This window comes from Euwallacea similis, chromosome 6, assembly GCF_039881205.1.
Source record: "Euwallacea similis isolate ESF13 chromosome 6, ESF131.1, whole genome shotgun sequence".
NCBI classification, from domain to species: domain Eukaryota; kingdom Metazoa; phylum Arthropoda; class Insecta; order Coleoptera; family Curculionidae; genus Euwallacea; species Euwallacea similis.
In genome coordinates, this window is record NC_089614.1 from 3,373,125 (window position 1) to 3,393,025 (window position 19,901).

The following is a 19,901-nucleotide window of genomic DNA, read 5'->3' on the forward strand; positions in this document are numbered from 1 at the left end:
AAGATTCATGAAGACGATTTAATAAAAATACATTCCAATGAATATGGATTTTTCTTTGCCCATGACACTCAATAAATAAGAGGCGACCGTACAAATTCCTATACGCTTCTAGGCAGTGATGATTAGTGAAGTCACGGAACTGACAACGTTATTTATTTATTTTAAAAATAACACATACAAAATTACAATACGACTTGTATTCGCCTTAACATTATTTATTTATCAATGCAGAAGCGTTATTTCGTGTTTTAGTAGTAATCTTAAATAAGCAAGCAAACTATTATTGATATATGGTAAGAACGAAAAATCAATCTTAAACGACATTATTTTTAAATGCGTATAAATGGTGAATTACATATTAATATAGGAATGGGTGCAAACTCAACTCGCTATATAACAATAAAAACCGCCACAATTATGTATCTAAAATGGTGATTACATCAAATAATAATGAAGCCTCGACTATGCATCCTGAAGTTGTGCTTTGAAACAATGTATTTCTGAAGTTTCTCCTTCACTGTTTAACATACACATATTATAGTTATAAGTAACACACTATTAACTTTACGAAAAGAGTCTTTCCTACTATCGCAATGACAACGTGACAATAATAATTGTAAGCTAAATATAGATATTTCGTGGTTATTAACGTATTAGGTACTACATGAACAGTTTTTGCATTGATGTAGGTAAACTTTTTACTATTTTACTTCATTTGTCAATAAGAGATTCGAGTACATAAAGTAGTTCACAGGTTGATGAAAAACAATGAATTATTAGGTGCCCTGATCTCTTCTGCCCCCGTCTAATTGAACATTCTGTATAAAGCTAAGGCGACAACCAGGAATGACAGGGTGCCACCATTTGTCCTTCCTAAAAAGAATGTAATGATTAAGAGTATGGAGCTTCTGGCCTTTAAGTGCAGGATAAAAATAAATGTTGAATTTGAGTTAGGTACAAGTATAATAAAAATGGGACGTAAGATTTCCCATTTTCTGGCTAATGGTGTTTTAATGATGGGGAGCTTTAATTTGTAGGTAGTTTACCAAACTCCTTAATGGGAAACAAGTTTTACTAATTTCGACTTCAAATAGGTAAAATGCAGAAAACTACGTCCTTAACAAATGGCTCCTTTAGATTGTTTTCGCAGAAAATTAGGCTATTTGTTGTTAATAACGCTGATATATTAATTAGCCCCTGAAAATTGAAAATCACGTTATGTTAATAATAAAGTACATGCAATGTATTTTATTGCTTATAAATTCCAAAACGCATAAATATTCAAAATCTGGAAAGGTTGCATATAATTATGTATGAATTACTGTTGTATTATGAAACTGGAACTGCGATCAATACTATTATTTCTTGGTGCTAAAAATTGCCCATTTATGGTTTCTTTACCGTTTTCTTTAAAAATATTTATATGCAGTAATTCGACTGCTATAGGTATACTTACCACCACATGTGGCTCCGATTTCTATGTAACCTTCTTGACATCTGCAAATACTCATCTCAGAAGTCTGGTGAAAGTGCGCAATATCTTTAGAAATCTTTACTTCCTTAAGAGGAACGCAGTCTGCATTGTTCACACAGTCCTCGCTTTTGGTACAGATGTGGTTGGGACCTGAAGAGTTGTTAAAACCATTGAAACCTCCACAAAATTATTATCAACGTAATCGCTATGCTGGTAGAGGTTAATCTTGGACGTATTAACAGTAAGCTTGACAAAGTGGTTATGTGAATATTAATGGTAGAGACCCTAGTTCAGCTCCAACTAAAATTTATAGAAAGGCACCCCAGAGAAGTGTGATAAATAGCACTTGAAAGTTTTTGAACGTCTTAATGCTTAAACCGCACGCACACCCAACAGTTTTTGAAACCAACCTTTTATTTCCTTTCGTGTACCTGATTTGCTGATTTCCCAACGGAATATAACTATGAAGAAAATTACAAGTTTTGCTATAAAAATCACGAGGAAAATCATCATTTCCTCTATTATTGCCGTAGTTAAATGTCTATTTCCAGAATATGATTTTTGCAGAAATTGTTTTTTATAATGCATCTAAAAGTCGCATAATTGACCTATATATGCAGGTATGAGGATTTTCCATAACTATGAATTATTATATTATGTCAGTATATGTGAATATGTATATCGTATAAAAGTCGGTTCAATAAAAAATAACACCCTTATCTATCACTTTCCTAGAATATGTACAAAACAATACTTCGAACGAGTCAATAATGATTTCTAGTGGGATATTTTTTCACTAGAATTTCATTATACAGGGTGATTCGTAAAGAAAATACTATGTCACTCTTTTGTTCTTTTAAATAGAAACACCTTAGTTTTATGTCATTTTTCGCTTTTATCTGAAGTTTTTAATAAATCGGGTATAAAGTGTCCTATACCTACCTATCTTCAACCGTTTCAATTATGTTTGTGTTTGTAGTTCAAATGTTATTGTGCCAATACTATTATTAAAAGATTGAGACGTTAGAAATTCCATAAATTATTATTTTCATGATATGTCTGTTGTCAATACGTTATACAGGGTGGTCCATATGCAGATAAAAGCAAAGTAATGAAAGCACTCGTAAAATAACGAAGTTAAATTTAAAAAAGTGTAAACCTTTAGTGACAAACTTTGAAGGTGATTGCGAAAGATTATTACTAGTTCGAAGGTATCCATGAAAAAGATAATCTCAAATATTTTCTTACGCCTCAAACTTTTAATAATACAATAACATTTGGACTACAAACACAAATAAAATTAAAATGGTTGAAGATGTAGGGCATGTTGTATTCAATTTACAAAAAACTTTAGATAGAAGAGAAAAATGTCATAAAAGAGGGCTGTTTCCTTTGAAAAAATAATAATGTGGAATAGTATCTTTTTTTTTAAGTCATCATGAAATGCAAGGTATCGTAAATAATTTTTTTCTAAAGAAATTGTGTGTCTGACAAAAAGTTTACAAGAGACAAAAAGTTTCAAAATAAAGTCAGCTCGTAGCAGAAAAAAATTAAAGTCATAAATACAGGGGTTAACAAAACTATAAACTTTTATTTACGAACGATGCGCCATTTTTAATATTCCCAAGCATTAAAAAACGATCCCGTTTATTTTAAAACTCGCTAATTTACATAGTAACTCTTTGTTCCAAAATTCGTAAAAATCGACAAAGGGTTTAGCAATTACTTCAAAAGACGATACTTATTTGAGAAATTTGGCGCCCTATAGGGGCAAAACGAAGCAATGTCGGATATAGGTAAATTTGCTTAAAACGGCTTATTTTTAGTTAAGGAATTTTTGGTCAAGCATTGTACAGTCATTTCAGGAACACCCTGTATAAGTATATGCATATATATTATATGCATGTAAATGTATATGTTTAGTACATACATGTATATATTTGTACATATATACATATGTATATATAAATAGTTTTCTCTTTTCTGATTAGTATTAAACAAGTATTGGATGAAATCCAATATTCGAGGTTCGGCCATTTCCAAACAGCAATTTTCAAAAGTGTTTAAATTAATTGTGAATTCATGGGTGGCGATGTGCTTTGGGACAGAATTTGCAATTGAGCATTCGCGTAGAACTATTTGTCAAAGGTACACCATGATCTTGCCATGGCCATTTGTCCAAATTTTAGATAATTGCCTTTTTTTTATTCTCCGCAATTTTTAATAGACACTTAAATGAATCACCTTTACATTTATCAAACAAGAATTTTTTACGCTAGTTTCTGTCTCGATAAAAACCTCAAAAAATCAATTATTTGAAGATGTTACTTAAAAAAAATTCTTACCTTGTAAAGGGGCAATACATTCTCCGTTGATAGGGGGATGATTGTCCCCACATAAGCAAGCCCCCCTTAAGCAGGTGGTATTTTTGATGGTGGTGCAGTCGGTCTGTACGGTGCATTGCTTAGCCTTGACAACTAAAAGTTGTAAAATAACATTTTTTTAGAAGTTTTGGTCGGACCTTGAGACTATTTTGCCAATTGGAATTTTCTAATCTCTGCAGACGCAATAGCTATGATTTTTTTTTCAACAGTGAGACGTGTTGAAAAATTCAATTGGCTATAAGTTTCAACTTCAGAATTATTGGTTTTTGTTCGAAAATAGAGCCACCAGTTAAAAAAAAAGAAAAATTATCTTCTGAGTGCTTCATATTTCTGTAAAAAAGGTATCTTGAATGTTTTTCATAATGTTAACCGTTTTCATAGGAAAAAAAAATTGCTGATTAATTTAACATTACAAGAGTACATTAGGTACGTTATGTTACTAATAAAACTAAATAGGGTGTTGAAAATGCCCTCCACTTGCAAGAATGCACGCCTTGACCCTTTTTCGCATATTGTCGCGCACTATTTGAAAAATTCCTGGTGTATTATTTATTGTGTTAAACGAATGAATTATGCGATTTCTCAGTTGCAGATTTCTGTGTTTTATTTTTTTTTTTTTTAAAGAAAATGATTAACGTTACTAAAAATATTCAAGAGACCTTGTTTTCATAGAAACATGAAACATTCAGAAAATACTTTTTACTTTTTTTAAACCAGTGGCGTATCATATTTTTCGTTTAAAATGTTCAGGGTCACATTTAATTTCACCAATGGGAACATCATTGGTGAAATTAAAAACTTTTTTTACATTAAAAGATGTGTCTTTACATCTATTTTACGCTCCACAATTTTCATAAAAATATTTAACATTGGAACAGTCTTATTAAGAAAAAACTAAAAAAATGGTAATTTTTTTTTTATCACCCACCATTTCAGACAGGAAGCCAAAACGAGCTTACGTTCACATGAACTTTATTTCTTATTTCGGTCACAGGAACCTATTGTAGGCAGAGTTATTCTGGAAAACCCTGTATATGTACTAAAATTACTTCACGTGAAATACTTAAAATTGTTTCATCACTCGTTGGTGATCGGTATCTATACAAAATGTTAGATCATGAAATAATGTACAAATATTCCTAATGAAAGCCAAATCTTCGTGACTACCTTTCTGGAAAAGTGCCCTGACACAGCCCAAGGTGCGCTACTAAGTGAAGAACCTGCAATATCAACTTACATTGGATACAAAGAGTGTTAATACTCACAACGATGAGGAACGCTTTAAAAGACATGTTCATGTCGATTGTCTGATAGAAACGGGTATAATGTATTGGAAAAATAAAAGACCAAGTCATAAGAGAGTTGATATGAACGGAGACATCTCTGCCTTCCATTTTATGGGTGACAGTTTACTTTCGTGTTAACATATACTTTTATGCAAAAAAAAACTTTCAATTTACGTTAGCTCTAACAGCACCAATTTTTGACCTAAATGATAAGTATACGAGAAAATACTTACTGTCATTCCGAGGCGTATTGTTGGGACTGGATTTTCCAAAAGTGGTCAACCCATGAGCGTGGTTAAATCCAGCAAGAACCAACAAAAGAGGAATGGACACCGTCACATAAAAAGCCTTCATTGTGAAGGACTTTCCACACTGATTTGATGGACAAAGAACCCCACTAGCCAGTTACAGTGGTCAAAAGTGGCCTGCTTATCCAGGTCTTCGCCCAGAATTCTTTTCACACCGAACGCATGCGCCACAAGATATGCACACTAAGATTGTGTGTAACCTTGAATTACTTCTTGAGGATGGATCTTAAGACCGATAAGAAAACCAGGTGACCACTGCGGCGCCTTCAAGGGTTGTAGTCCAGGCAATTTCATCCTTCATACATATGAATATATTTTCTAGAAAAAAATGAATTTTAGGTGGGATGTTCCCACATGAATTTTGAAGCACTTTGTATATTATCTTTTGATTTATCTACAGGGTGGCTGACATAACATATTATTCACCTTAGATTAGTTCAGATTGCAGCTATTATTTTTGATATTTTAAATCTTGGATCGTCAACACTATCAAATTAATCAGCTCGACTTTTCTAAATTTTCTCAAATGTCTCGATTGTCCTTTTCTCGATTTTGAAAATTCTGTTAAAAAATGTCTCCCTCTAAAAAATATGAAATCAGATATTCAAGGTTGAATTGGGGTCAAAATCAGTCGGAATGCTTCCCTAAGTTTGGGGGATTCAGTACCTTGAAATTTAGTGGGCCAATTGCCCCCATATACGCATTTTTTTAATCGTCTATATCAATTATATAAAACTAATCAAACGGGGTTGTAATTTGTATTTTATTTAGTTTGAGAGATACAGAATCGGTATGAGCTTAATTTTGGTAAATTCGAAAATTTCTCTAAAACGGCATTTCCACGATTTTTTGACCTAAAATCAATCGAAATTAGACATCCATCAGGGTCGAATGAGGATTGAGACCAATTGATTTAACGGAAAATTTTATAAACTGTATAAAGTTCTCACACTTACGTATTTATTGCATTTTTTTAAGTATACAGGATGTTCCAGTTTCCATGAAGAAGTAATAACCTTCTTATTTTAATTGGACTTTCACCTCTAAGTTCCCAGAATATTTTATATAATCCACTTTAGTCTCCAGAGCATTTTCTACTAACAACTCTCTCTCTTTTAATTTTCAATGGTTTTCGACATATTTCAATTTGAAATATATAACAATTTTTACATCTCCTTTAAGGGCGATAACTTCCACACGGATTAAGTGTGAGAGAAGTTCGATCCGCATTATTGTCGCAACTTTTCGAAAAGAATCTAAACCTCTAACATTTGACAAGTGAGAATAATTTTCAAAATTTTGACAGGTGACAAGACGTGCAAAGTCAAAAAAATCTTAAAAAGTTAGAATAGAAATGTAAAAGGTGTTTCTTTTAATTCGCCGGGAAGTTACAAACTTCGAGAATACAAAAATGTCACATTTTAATCGTGAGTATCTGGGAAATCGTTGATAATCGGAATACTATGAAATACAAGATATTGTCGAGATAATGCGTTATCCTGTAATTACACACAAACACACGTATATAGATAGACGTACATACGCAGACTTATCATTATTGGCTTTTCAAGTTTTGTTCTGCCATAACTTTTCCGCACTGACCGGACTAAAATCCAAGCAACACGCAATCTATTGCGTCATTGAAACCCTCTAAGATGGTTGGCTGACCTACAGCTAATCTACAAATTGTTCCACCACCGCCCCTTTATTTTCCGAACTAAATTTAACGTGGCTTCTTTGGTTTTAAATGTCAATCCAGTTGCCACCTTTACAGCACTTTACAGGTTGTTTACGGCCTGTACTGCATGAACAACCAAATGCACAGTCTTGATTTGTTGGCTTATTACCAGGCGCTCTCATACCAACATATGTATTGAATTATACATTAAGTATAAAAAAGATGCCTACGATATAAGTTATATTGTAATTTGTGTCGTTTTATGTCTCACGAAGTTCGGTTCCTGCCCAGTAAATTCCCTCATTAATATGCGGACCACACAAAAGAAGTGTTTTTAACCCTAATAGTGACTAAGCTAAAAATATATTTTACGCAAATGCTTCTTTCCTTTGCCTAAATATAAATTGCTATCCCATCCCTGTGCGTGTAAGAGTTCCTGAAGGAGCAGATGAAACGAATATAGGTGGTGAAGAATTTATTATATATAATTTTTACACCATAGAGTTAGTTTTATCACAAAAATAGATCAGTCTATTATCCAATAAGTGAGTATAATTTATTGACACAGGACGCCTGATTTTCAAGGAAAGACAACGTTAAATGTGGCAATTTGCAAAATTGGAATGTTTCATCTTGTCTTTTAAGGGACGTCCTGTACAGCGCTTTGGTTTTCACAACTTAATGATACAACAGGTAAAATCTCAAGTTAAGAGTAAATTAATTACGTGGACAAAACTTACATAGAAGAAGGTGCTTATGGATTAGAAGCATATTAAGTAAAAGTATACAAAAAATTCACTCTATGCAAGCAGAAGAGATCAGACAACAGTGTCAGGTCCTATGACTACTATTTTGGTCCCATTCAGTCTGAGTACAAAGCGGTACTTTCTTGTGTGTTCCATTTCATCGATTCTACAAGAAAATATGTTATATATTACATACGTCAACATATTTTGCATCAGTGCTATTAGTTTTACTGGTGCTGAATCGATCAGAGAAAAGACTTCTTAAATTTAGATAATCCTCGTGCCCAAATTGGCAACAACACTCTGCACTAAGTTTCATTTTGTCTTTCGTGTGATTACACGTTAGTTACAAATTCATGCATTCTCTACAGGCTTTCCTTCAAGGTTTAAATACACATATGCCTAAAGACCTTCGTCCATCTCTTACATCAACAATAATGGCTTATTAAGGTTTTGGGGCTACCATGCACAGCAGTGGATTGGGAGATTAATTTTTAAGCAACACGCTATCCGATGGCTTCGCTGATTATAAACCTATCTGCTTCATTTAGGTCAAGACATTTCTTCGCTGTAAACACAAAATCAATGTTAGATAACCTCTCCCTACAAATACATAAATTATGCACTAGGAGGTGCTGAATGAGAAGATGGAGGTATTAAAACGGTAGCGGGAGTACCTCCTGCTGCAGTGGTTGTAGTGGTAGGGAGGCTGCTTGTTGACGTCCTTCTCCCGAGAAAACAACAAGTGAAACCTAACGACCCTTTCTCAATGTACCTTTGCAGGACGTAAACGAAAGGGTCTAATGTGAAATACATCGCTAATAAGAAATCCGCGATTTGAGTGAAAATCGCGGAGCCTCTCGAAGTGTTTCCTAATTGGGCTAGGGGGATCGTAATCTGGAAATTAAGAGATAATTAAATTGGGGAATAATTGAAAGTTTAAATACTTACAATCTGAGGTCCCCAACAGACACAAAATATCACCGAGATGTAAGCCATCAGTTTAGCAAAAGCCACCTCTTCAGGTGTCTGCTGGTGTCTAGTGTAGCCAGATCTATTGTTTACTATCAAAGACCGACTGATACGCCTAACTAGAACTCTGTTTTGGGAGCGGATTTTTGACAATTCTAAAACCACAGCTATGTTGCATAGAGCTATGCTGAAGCATACTAAGATACCTAAAGACAAAATTCTAGATTATGCATTTTTGTGGTAAAAGAGGTGTAGCGCTTACCAACAGCAAAATTAAGCCAGGCAAAAGTCTTGTCCACAGCAGTTTTTCCAAATCTGTACCTGATGCACAACTTTTTTTCTTTATCGTAGAAAAGGCCGAAACCAAATAAGGGAGAATAAGTGAAGAGGAGGGCGGCCAGCCACAAGCAGCACAAAGTGCGTTTTAGTACGTCATATGTAACCAGCTAGAAGTTCAAAAGTTTAAGGGTTATGTAAATATGGCCATATTTGGTACAAGATTTCTCAGCATAAATAATATTATACATCATGATCTCATTTAATGTGTGCCATTTATATTTTTATTACACGTGACATAGATGGGAGTGCTTCTAAATTAATAGCGCTTCCAACAACGTTTGAAGGCCAGCAAATTCGTCTCGTAGTAAATAAGCCATTTGGCTGGAATTTTTTGAATAAGTGCTATTTCTCTATTTTTATAAATATCGACGAAATAAAAGTATAACTTTAGAATGCCACACCCTATAAAATTGTTATTCGCACCTGATACTTATTTTCTTCGCGAGTCGTTATGAGAACGATGTTATATATCAATCGACTGATCGCTCACAAAGATTATTCATAATCATATTTTCCCATTAAAAAAATTGATATTGCCATAGCAGGGTTTTTCAAAGTAAATTAGAGCCACACAACACTCTATTTATGGCATAATTACGTTTTCTTCTATAAACAGAATAAAGAATCATCAACAGGACTGGAGGAAAAGTAGGATAAATTTTCCTAATAGATATGCAGAATTAAAGGGGAAAGAAGAGTTGGGAAATTTGAAGGAAAAAGTATCCCCTCATAAAATAAAGATTAAGATTTTTCCAGATATTATTAGAATTATTAATATTAAATCACCGCAATTTATATACGCTCACACAACATATTATATTCTATTATTATTAACAGTATGAGCTTCAGCGCTTGACACTTTTTACTCAGATATAGCAGTACCACGAAGAGAGGGAAAATATATATAAAAAAAGTCCCTCTTTCTTTAATACTAGTTTCTGAAAAACCTAAGTAGTATCCAAAATGGTGGAATTCTGAGATTAAATTCTTATGATTTTTTTTCGCTTCTCCCCTCCTTATGACTAACTTGCTGCTCCCATTCTGATTTTGAAGACAGCTCGTTTCTTACCTTGATTTCTGCTAGTGGAACTACTTAAAGTAAAGCAAAAATCTCAGCGTAGAAGACTGGGTGTATCAGAATTGTTCTGCCAACTGCTTACTATAGGTTCCTGCGACCGAAATAGTTAATAATTTATAGTTAATATAAACAATAGTTTATATAGACAGTTTATATAAAAGTTATAGTTAAGTTTACATAAATAATAAATAATAAATAATAAATAAAGTTTATATAAACAAACGTCGAATTGTTCTTTAGTTTAGAAATACAGGGTGTTAGTTTTTATTTTTTTTTGCAAACAGCTCAAAATTTTTTTACCAAATTTCGTAAATGAGTTTAGCATATCAGTAGGTATAATATAAAAAATTATTAATTTTAATCATTTACCAGTGCCGGAGATATGGATTTAATGTGCCCTTTTTAGTTATAAACAATTGTAACACTTAGTATAATATTTCGTTTAAAGTAGTCCATTACATGCGCCCATATGTTCAGCAAATTTTTGTCTCTTCTTAGTTTGTTGCATTTTAAGTTGTTTAGTCATAAAAAATATTTTTTTGATTAAGTGCATTTTTACAATTCAAGAAAAAGAAAGAAGTTTTAATTTTTTTTATTTCATAAGCTCTTGAGATATCTCAATCAAAATTTGGATGCAAGTTCAGTATACCGATAGGTATAAAACCAAAAACTGTTAGTCTTTGTAAATCAGCCAGTGGCGAAGACAAATCAATTTAACACCCTGTATATCGAAACTAAAGGGCAATTAGACATTTGTTTATAAATGCTTTAATACTTATTTCAGCTACAGGAACCTACAGGAAACAGTAGACAGACCAATTCTGATACGTTCTGTATAAAGAGTGTAACATATCATCAGGGAAACATTCCAGGGGGACATAGTATTCTACAAAATAATAAAAAAATGCTAATAGACCAATGGCCAAAAAACGCGCATTTTCAATATACAAGGTGGCAAAATTTCACGTTTTTTTCTCATATTTTGCGTTTTTCTCACGAATACCTTGAGTTAAATTTTTGAAAAATCAAAACTAAATTATTAAAATGTCTGAACCACAGCCGTGGCATTCTAGATTACAGACCGGAATATGCAGACTGGACCTTCTTCTTGCATCGATAGATATTTTTGCAAATTCTACGAAAACGGTGAAAAATACGAAAATATTGCAAGGGACCAGAAAATTAAAGAATTGAAGAAGGAATTTTAATTTGTTATCACAATTCATACAAAGTTTTCCAAAAATATATACAAAGCATAAAATAGTACATGACCTAAAAAACCATAACATTTTGCATATCGCTACAGACGATTTTGAAATTTTGTTGTAGAGGATCTTAAAGAAAATTAGTGTAGTAAATTTTAGAAATTTAACTCAAGGCATATGTGAGAAAAGCGCAAAATATAAAAAATATGTAAAATTTTTCCACTCTGTATATCGAAAATGGTGTGTTTTTGACCATGGGTGTATTAGTATTTTTAAATTGTTTTACATTATATTACATTATTATATTATATACATTATTGCTCCCTGAAATATCTCCATGATGATATGTTACACCCTATATAATCTTCGAAAATAAAAAATTCATCCCTTTCGCGGCCAGCCTTATTTATCTTCCCGTTAGTTGTGTATCAATCATTTGTAATTACCCAGTATACCAAATTTCATTTTGTCTGAAAACGACTGAAAAAGTTGCGTTTTAAATTCCTCTCTCTTTGGAATGTTGACTTTAAATGACCCTTCCAGTCATAATTAATCATTTAAGCTACCCTACTCCGATAATACGATTGAAATGTTTCGTCGAACGAGACCAGTTATCTTACATGGCTAGTTTCGTCTATTATTTGCAGGCTTCAATACTCTTATGGAAAGTCATAGCCTCCCTCTTGATCTTGATTGCAAGGGCTGGTTCTGGTTCTGAATGTACCCGTGATCGTTAGGCAGACCAATTTCTGCGGTGTCCAGTTTGAGCTCATGATCCGCCTTAGCTAGCGTTGACTATCAAACCAACAGCGAAAAGTTGGTGTAAGACGTGGAACTTCAAGCCCTGTCTTGCCAATGTCTTTTCTACTGCCCTTCTCAGTTGCCATTGTCATGCCATGTCATGTCAATGTTTTTGTCTTATTGAACGTTTTTTCCAGGTGACTCTCTTCCAGGTGAACTTGCTGGCAATGCTCACTCCACAAGTGCTTAGCCTTGGGTTTCAGTAGCAAGGGGTTCCCGTACAACGTGGGTTGCCGAATCCTATGTTCATCTTTCTTCTGTTCTGTTCTGTTGTTCAAAATTACCTCTATTTTGTTAGGATCGACACTATCTTAGTAAACCATTATTCTATTGTCTTAAAAGCAATTTGCACTCGGTCGCAGGCATTGCCGGTGAATTTGCCCAATATCATCACTCACATCGTTAGCCCATGCTTGCATACTGAATTCCTCGCTTTTACTCCTCCTCAAATGTCCATCCATCAGGAAGCACCACAATCGCGGTAATAAGCAGCTGTCCTGTGGACAGCCATCCTTAATTCTAATTTCTTGCTAGTGGTCCCCCATAGATGCCATGATTTTATGATCACGAAATGCCGAATGACCCATTCCATTAGCTGGGCTGCGGTACTTCGGGTCGTAAGGGCATCGTAAAAGTTGCCGGTCCTTGAATGAGGTTAAAAAAGTTGCATATTTGAGAAGTGCAAAGAAGAGTGATAAGAACACTAATCCGTCTGAAGAAGCCTTCTCTATTTTGTGTACTAGTGAATGAAATGCTGTGTCTATCAACTTTTCCTTGTTATGTGCATATTGACTTTTACTAATCGGCTGTTGCACCACTAGTTCCTTTGTTAAGATTAGTTGTTGACAGTATAAATGATGTCAAACTTTTTAGTCCAAAGGCTTTGACAGTTTTGTAGTCATTTATTTCTACTTTTAGAATGAAAACTTTGTTCACCGACCTCCATACTCGAGGGACGTGTCCCAAAGCAACGCTAATAGGGAGTTTCGAGGAATGGAAAATAGAGGAAAATTTCGAAACTTTTCAGGAACTGTTGATTTGTGTAATTTACAGATATACATACACATACAAGGTGTTCGGAAATAACGTTGAAATATTTTAGGAGGCGACTCTAGAGATTAAAATAATAAAAAAGTTCTTATAAACATACTTGTATCACACAATTGTGTCTTAAAGAGATTAGAACCCCTTAAAGCGGGAACTTTGAAAATGGTTTTTTCGTAATATTTTCGAAACGGTTTGCACTAAAATTATGAAATTCGGTATAATGTAATAAGTTGGAATAGGATTTTTTTAATTAATAATTACAGGTTTTTGTTAGTGGCGTCACATATAGGGGGTCTCTTACGTAAATGTTACCCCAACTTTTTTGTTTGTAACATTTCTTAACTTTTGAAATCAAATTACGGAATTTCAAATATTTTTGAAGTAAAAAACGGTCCTCTTATTTCATCTCGTTAGGACAGCCGTTTTCTAGAAAAACGAATTTTTATAAATCAATATCAAATCAAATGTTAAAAATGCCCTCGGTTTAGTTCTTAGGGCAACTAAACGTAGGAGACCCCCTGTATGTGACTCCTTTGACTAAAATCTGCAATTATTAACACGAAAGAGTTTTCCCATTCCAACTTATTAAAATTAATTTTAGCATTAACCGTTTCAAAAATATTGTGAAAAAAATATTTTCAGAGTTCCCGCTTTAAGAAGCAATTTTTATAAGAACTTTTTTTTATTATTATAATCTCTAGAATCGCCTCCCAAAATATTTTGATGATATGTCCGGACACTCTATATATACAGGTTGTTCCAGATAAGAATACATTCTACAGAGATCTTGTAAACTATAAGAAATAAAGATATGGTTAAAGTGGCGAAATAAATTAAAAAAAAAATCTTATCCGCGAAAATGAGTATTATAGGTTGTTCCTACCCCGGGATATAAAAGATATAAGGCAATCTGCTCAGCGTTGGCTTATACAGCTTATGGGGGAGACGGATTTTATCTGTATTTTCATTGCAATTACTCTTCGGGTTCCCAAGATATTGACGCTTAAAATTTGAAAAGCCGTTAAAATTGGGTATTACCCCTTTACAAATGTTCGGGAAAATTTTTAAGCCTTTATTATAGCTATTTATGGCTCTAATCGACAAATATGTATTCTCTTCCTGGCTATAATACTTCATTAAGGCTCTAAAGACTTAAAAATGGAGTTTTAAGAATTTTAATTTTCAAGTTGTTCCGAAATCGCGAACATAAGTGTTAAAGTGGAATAACTATAAACACCCGACTCAATGATGGGAGCAATGGATTCAGTCCCTGCTGCAGCATTTCTGAAATTACATTATACAATATATGAAAGAAGGAGGTAGGTAGCCAAGTGTAGAACTTTGTGACAATTTTTTTTATTAAAATGGGGAAAATGGCCATTTTGGGTTTGTTGTATTTTCCATTTTAATATTAGTGGCAAAATATTAGTACTAGTAAAATGTAGTAAAAAGAAGCGAGTATGCTAAAATACTAAAATATCACAAAGAGATGATACTTAATATTTTTATTACTTATGGACACTTCTATGGAATTGCTTGAAATAGGTAGTTGAGAAATAGCTTAAAACGCTAGAATTCTTCCAAAACTCTTGTTGTAAGTGTCCACACTTTATCTAGCTATCTAGTATTTCTCATTTGTAACACACACGGTGATTTTTTTAAAATTCTCTACCCAACAAATCTCAAAAACTATTGCAGTATAAAAAACTTCCAAAAACACGTAAATATTAATTTTTTGAGGGCCACCTTTTGACCCAAGAATGAATGTGTTGCTAATCATCCTTTCACCTACTCCCATCTCAATTTAAAACAATTAAATGGGAACATTCCTCTCATGACACATCAATGGATAGCTAAAATCTTCCTAAAAACAATTTTGTATGCATTTCTGCTTTTTAAATGTATGTTTTTTAATCACCCTGTAAAGCTGTTGTGTCTTACCAAAATATTTAATCTCATTTGAGTAAGTGGAATTAAAAAATTGAACGTAGGGTTTAAGTAGTGAAGTTTTATTAATTATTCATACAAATGTTCAAATTGAGCACCGTTTTCCTCCAAACAGTAACCAACAGTAAGAGTATAAGACAAAGCACCTTTAAAGGGTAATTTTAAAAAAATATACATTCAAAAAGCAGAAATTCATATAGAACTGTGTTCAAGAAAATTTTAGCTATCCATTGATGCGTCACAGAAGGGGTGATCCCATTTAATTTTTTTAAGTTGGGGTGCGTGAGGGTGAGAAGGTGAGTAGCAACACATTCGTTTATGAGTCAAAAGGGAGCCCCCAAAAAATAAAAATTTACACGTTTTTTAAAAATTTTTATACTGCAGCAGTTTTTGAGTGGATAGTTGAAAAAAAACACCCTGTACGTTTCTTATTGCTACACCACATACCGAATTTGGAACAAGCAATTTTTGTCGAAATACTACTATTACTATTAGTAGAGAACGTATGTAATGTTTCGATATTTTATTATTTAATTAGTTATTTTCATTTAAGTAATGTATCCGATTTTGGAACTGGAATTTCAAACGAAAAAAGACGGACCAAAAAATAATTCGCTCATTTGTTCGGTTCGGTGAGTATAGATGAACGTTGCTGCGATTTTGGAGAAAATTTAGGCAAAGTGTGCACCTTCGGAAATTTACTTCTTTTAAGAGATTTTCTGTCATTTAACAGAAATGCATTAAATTATGAATTGCACAGAAAACTTGAAGCTGTCTAGCTGGATAGGATCCGTTAGCTCAATTTCTCCGAAGATGGAGAGCGAATCATAAGAAAAAAAATTACAATAAAGTAGAAATAAAATTGGAAACTTAAATAATAATAAGTCATTACCGGTTCTTGAAATTATGTACACCAAAATATATTGGAAACTTATAATGTTTTCAACGATTCATAAAAGAACTGTGATAGAACTTGGAATTAAGTTTCAGCAAACTTGTTCGGAAAATCAAGGTTCTCCATCGCTTTCCATCTTGTAAGAAAAAGAAAACGCGCTACTTATAAAGTATTATAAATAATACAAGACCCGTACACTTTATCGCATAATCGTGCATAATTTAAGGAGTTAAAAAATAATGGTCAGCAGGAGTGTGCGTGTTTAAACTATACCAAATCGATTAATAGTTTATGCCCTAACTAATCTTTTTGCCAACGGAATTCTTTTAACTTTATCGAATATAAAACACAGGAAATCATCGGAGACATTTTATAACCCATTTCAATTTAGCACATTAGAAATAGGAAGGAATGAGATTTTATGACCCTCACTTTCCGAAACCCATTGCCAAAAGAGTCATTACTACGAGAATTTGCATTCGAATTTGGATCACATAATGGTAAGATGCCTGTCGTTAGCTTTGATAATGCTTCCATTAGTTATTAGTTTTTTTGTATATGGAAATGTTTAATGGAGAAATTATAATTTATTGTCGGCACGTCTTATGTTATGAAATAAATCAGATATGAAAAGCTTATTTCAAATAATAATTAGAATTTACTAAAATAATAATTTGTTACTTTACAATAATTACTAAGAACTATGAGATACAACAATTCAAACCTTATAAGGCCGTATCTACACAAAACGTTAGGATAGACACGTAGTGTTGATTACACCAACACATTGTTATTATCAGCACAAATGAAATTAATGTTTCCCCAAAAATAGGTCATTAATAATAAGCGTGACGCCCCAAAATAAGTCCACTAATAAAAAAGCCATTTGTACTTAATTGGGTGCAAACAAGGGTGCTGTAAGAAAACACTCACCTTTTGATATAAAAAGGGCCTGGTAAGAGCAAACCATCTTTCCAGAGCCATTATAAGGGCTACAATCCCGGAGCCTAGGCCAAAACCTCGGAGAATAACCAAAGATGTGCAAGTCCAGTATTCGGGCAATACGTCATACCTTCTCATGTTGGTGATAGTCAACATGCCCACTGCTGCTGTCAAATCGTTGACAGCTAACCATCTTAACATCAGAACATGCTTCTTGTTTCTCCTCTTTGCTGAACGATAGAGGATGATTAGGGCTATGGTGTTACCAATTATCCCTATGATGAATGAAACCACCACTAGTCCTTTAATAATTCCTGATGATACGTGGGATGGTGAACGTGTGAGTTCAGTGAGGTTCATGTTGTTGGTGGAAGTTCACACTTTCATTACACTTGAGAAAAGCGTCACTCAACTGAATCCAGGCCGGCACGACGAGCAGATTTTGAGCACTCAAATTTCCCTCTAATCTATAACAAAAGAATTCTACCTGCAACGCTTTGAATTTAATAAGACTCTTTATCGGTCTAATGTGTACCTTAACTGGGCGATAGTCAAATCGGTGTTTACATTTTTGTTGTCTGATAAAAGCATAATAATTGTAGTTACAGATAGTTTATTCAATAGTTGAACTTATACATCAACAAGATGCTCTAACGAGGACATGCTATCTTTGATTAGTGCTCATTACAGAGCATCCCTGGAATAACCAAAGAGAGTGTAATAATCAACTTTAATTAGCTCTGTTATTCACAGAGAGTAGTGATAAACATGTAATTACCAAACAGTCTGATGGAAAGGACTATAGGAATTACGTTACTAGATTTTTTATTGGCAGATAAGGACTTAGAATTAGGTGATGATTATTTGATGAGTTGGTCAGGCAGGATATATGGTTGCTGAAGTACGTCTATAGTTCTATAAGTTTTATCAAATGGAATTTTTTGTAAATACTCAATTACGGAATTAAAATATATCTGGATCAGCAGTATTAGATGCAACATGAGAAAGCACTCTAAAATCTCATAATAACAATACGGGAGATTAATTCCGGAAAATTTCGTTATTTTTATTAGGATCAAGTATACATGGGTTTTGATTTCTTTAACAATGCTACAAAGTAATTGTTAGGTACCTACAATTTAAAAAAATATCATAAAGGACTCATAAATGGTCTTTAGAGGTAGTTAAATTTGAAAACTTATTGTACTCATCAAATTTACTAATACATATGTATGAATTCTTCTTGTGCCTATTGCAATGTATTGTGAAGAATAAACAAGGCGCGTTAACAAAAGCCCCCAGAAACTGCAAAATAGTTTAACAAGAGCTTTTTGCATACCAAACCAACGATCGATAAAACAATAATTGTCGACTACCTTTGCATGTTAAAAATGGTAACATTGTCTTGAGCTCGTTAATGTGCAACTAGTGAGGTTCTCCTTATAGTAGATACCTCATTCGTAATTGATTACAATAAGGAACGCTGTATTTCAATCGGCAATAATCATTTTAAACCATCGATTAATTCGAATTTTAAATTATGTATTTATTGTCAGTCTGCAATTTAAAATATTGAAGACCTTATTGGAAGTGGTCTATTTCCTTTCAGTATACAGTGACTAAATTTAAACAAATGCACCTACCGACAAATAAAGAAAAGCTTTTAAAGAAAATTGCAGATCATTATTATAAGGTTATTTTTACTTTCACCTATTTTTAGGACCATAACCATATTAAAATGGCTTCATAAAGGGCTATTTATCACAAACCTTAAGGGAGGGTGAAACATGGCAGCTTCAGGAATAATTCGGAGCAAAAATCTCACACCCGATTTAGAATAGAAATTTATTTATGGAATTGATATCAATCTATAATTTATTGGATTAACTAGAAAACTTGGCCAGAAAAAACTCCCACAGGAAACGAACTACGCAAATATGTATTGGAAATCAGATCTGTTTTGACACAAATTACTAAATATTGACATACGGTTTTGATAGATCGATGGGTTATTGCCAGAATCCGTTTTTTATTATTTGCAATTCAGACCCTCATTAGACTAGGTTATCATCAAAGAACGCCGAAGTTATTGGAACTTTAATCACCAGATGGGTCTTGCACTGCAATTTACAGTGTTAAAGAAGAGCGTGGTTGGCAGGGACTATACTTACTTTATAACATACCATACAGAACACCCTATATTGGTAGAGGCATGCCCTGACTAATATACCTATAAATGCTATTTTACGTTTTTGTTTGCATTCCTCAACAATTTTAGGGCAAAAATCGTAAGCTTGAACACCCAAAGATGAGACTCACCCAAACTACGATTCGATAGGCAGAGCACTAGAACTTCTTCTCCAACTTCTCCTGGAAAGTTTTTGCACTTTACAGAAACTTGGAGAGACTATACTAGCACCCCATGTCACCCACCAACAATAGAGCATAATTTATTTGTAAATAAGTTCTCTCCTCTCAAGTGTTTCTCCTTCCACATTAAGTTCGTCAGCCAATCAACAGGCGCGAATTATTGCTGGTTATACAAGGTGTCCGAAATAATTGCATGACAAGCAAGTTTTTCGAGCTGTAAAATTTTTTAGGGGATGATTATATATTGAGACGTGTATAAACTAGTGTAGGGTGAAAAATAGAGAAATTTGCCAACTGAGTCCGAGGTGTGGCCACTAAAGTTTAGCAGTCGTTAGAATAAAAAATAAGATACCTACCAGAGAGCCATACGCTCTTTGCATTTAAATTGCGTTATTTATATCAATATCAAGGTCAGAGTTTGATAATATG

General features: G+C 33.5%; 2 protein-coding genes across 4 annotated transcripts in view; both read right to left on the reverse strand.

The window, feature by feature from the left end:
* Window positions 1-5,588, reverse strand: part of sosie — a 99,238-nt gene extending 93,650 nt beyond the window's left edge. Inside the window, exons 1-4 of one of the 2 annotated variants that reach the window (XR_010752198.1) lie at window positions 5,378-5,588; window positions 3,820-3,951; window positions 1,457-1,624; window positions 587-873 (exon numbers count right to left, since the gene is read on the reverse strand). Coding sequence is in view for 1 of the 2 variants with exons in the window: in XM_066391443.1 (XP_066247540.1) it covers window positions 806-873; window positions 1,457-1,624; window positions 3,820-3,951; window positions 5,378-5,498 (489 nt within the window). In the remaining variant the exon portion in view is untranslated. Of the gene's footprint in view, window positions 1-140; window positions 874-1,456; window positions 1,625-3,819; window positions 3,952-5,377 lie in introns of those variants that run through there. The other variant, XM_066391443.1, reaches the window with a different exon arrangement.
* Window positions 5,589-7,600: 2,012 nt separating this feature from the next.
* On the reverse strand, window positions 7,601-19,657 carry LOC136409595 (prostaglandin E2 receptor EP3 subtype). 2 transcript variants are annotated; one of them, XM_066391205.1, is made up of 6 exons: window positions 19,422-19,653; window positions 17,094-17,569; window positions 9,111-9,294; window positions 8,828-9,054; window positions 8,554-8,773; window positions 7,601-8,042 (listed from the first exon to the last, which is right to left on the reverse strand). In XM_066391205.1, exons 2-6 carry the CDS (start codon window positions 17,460-17,462, stop codon window positions 7,993-7,995), a joined length of 1,050 nt encoding a protein of 349 aa, XP_066247302.1. In that variant the 5' UTR covers window positions 17,463-17,569; window positions 19,422-19,653; the 3' UTR covers window positions 7,601-7,992. The 2 variants fall into 2 exon arrangements, with proteins under 2 accessions (XP_066247302.1, XP_066247301.1); XM_066391204.1 differs by having other exon boundaries at window positions 7,601-8,773; window positions 19,422-19,657.
* Between the last annotated feature and the right edge of the window lie 244 nt (window positions 19,658-19,901).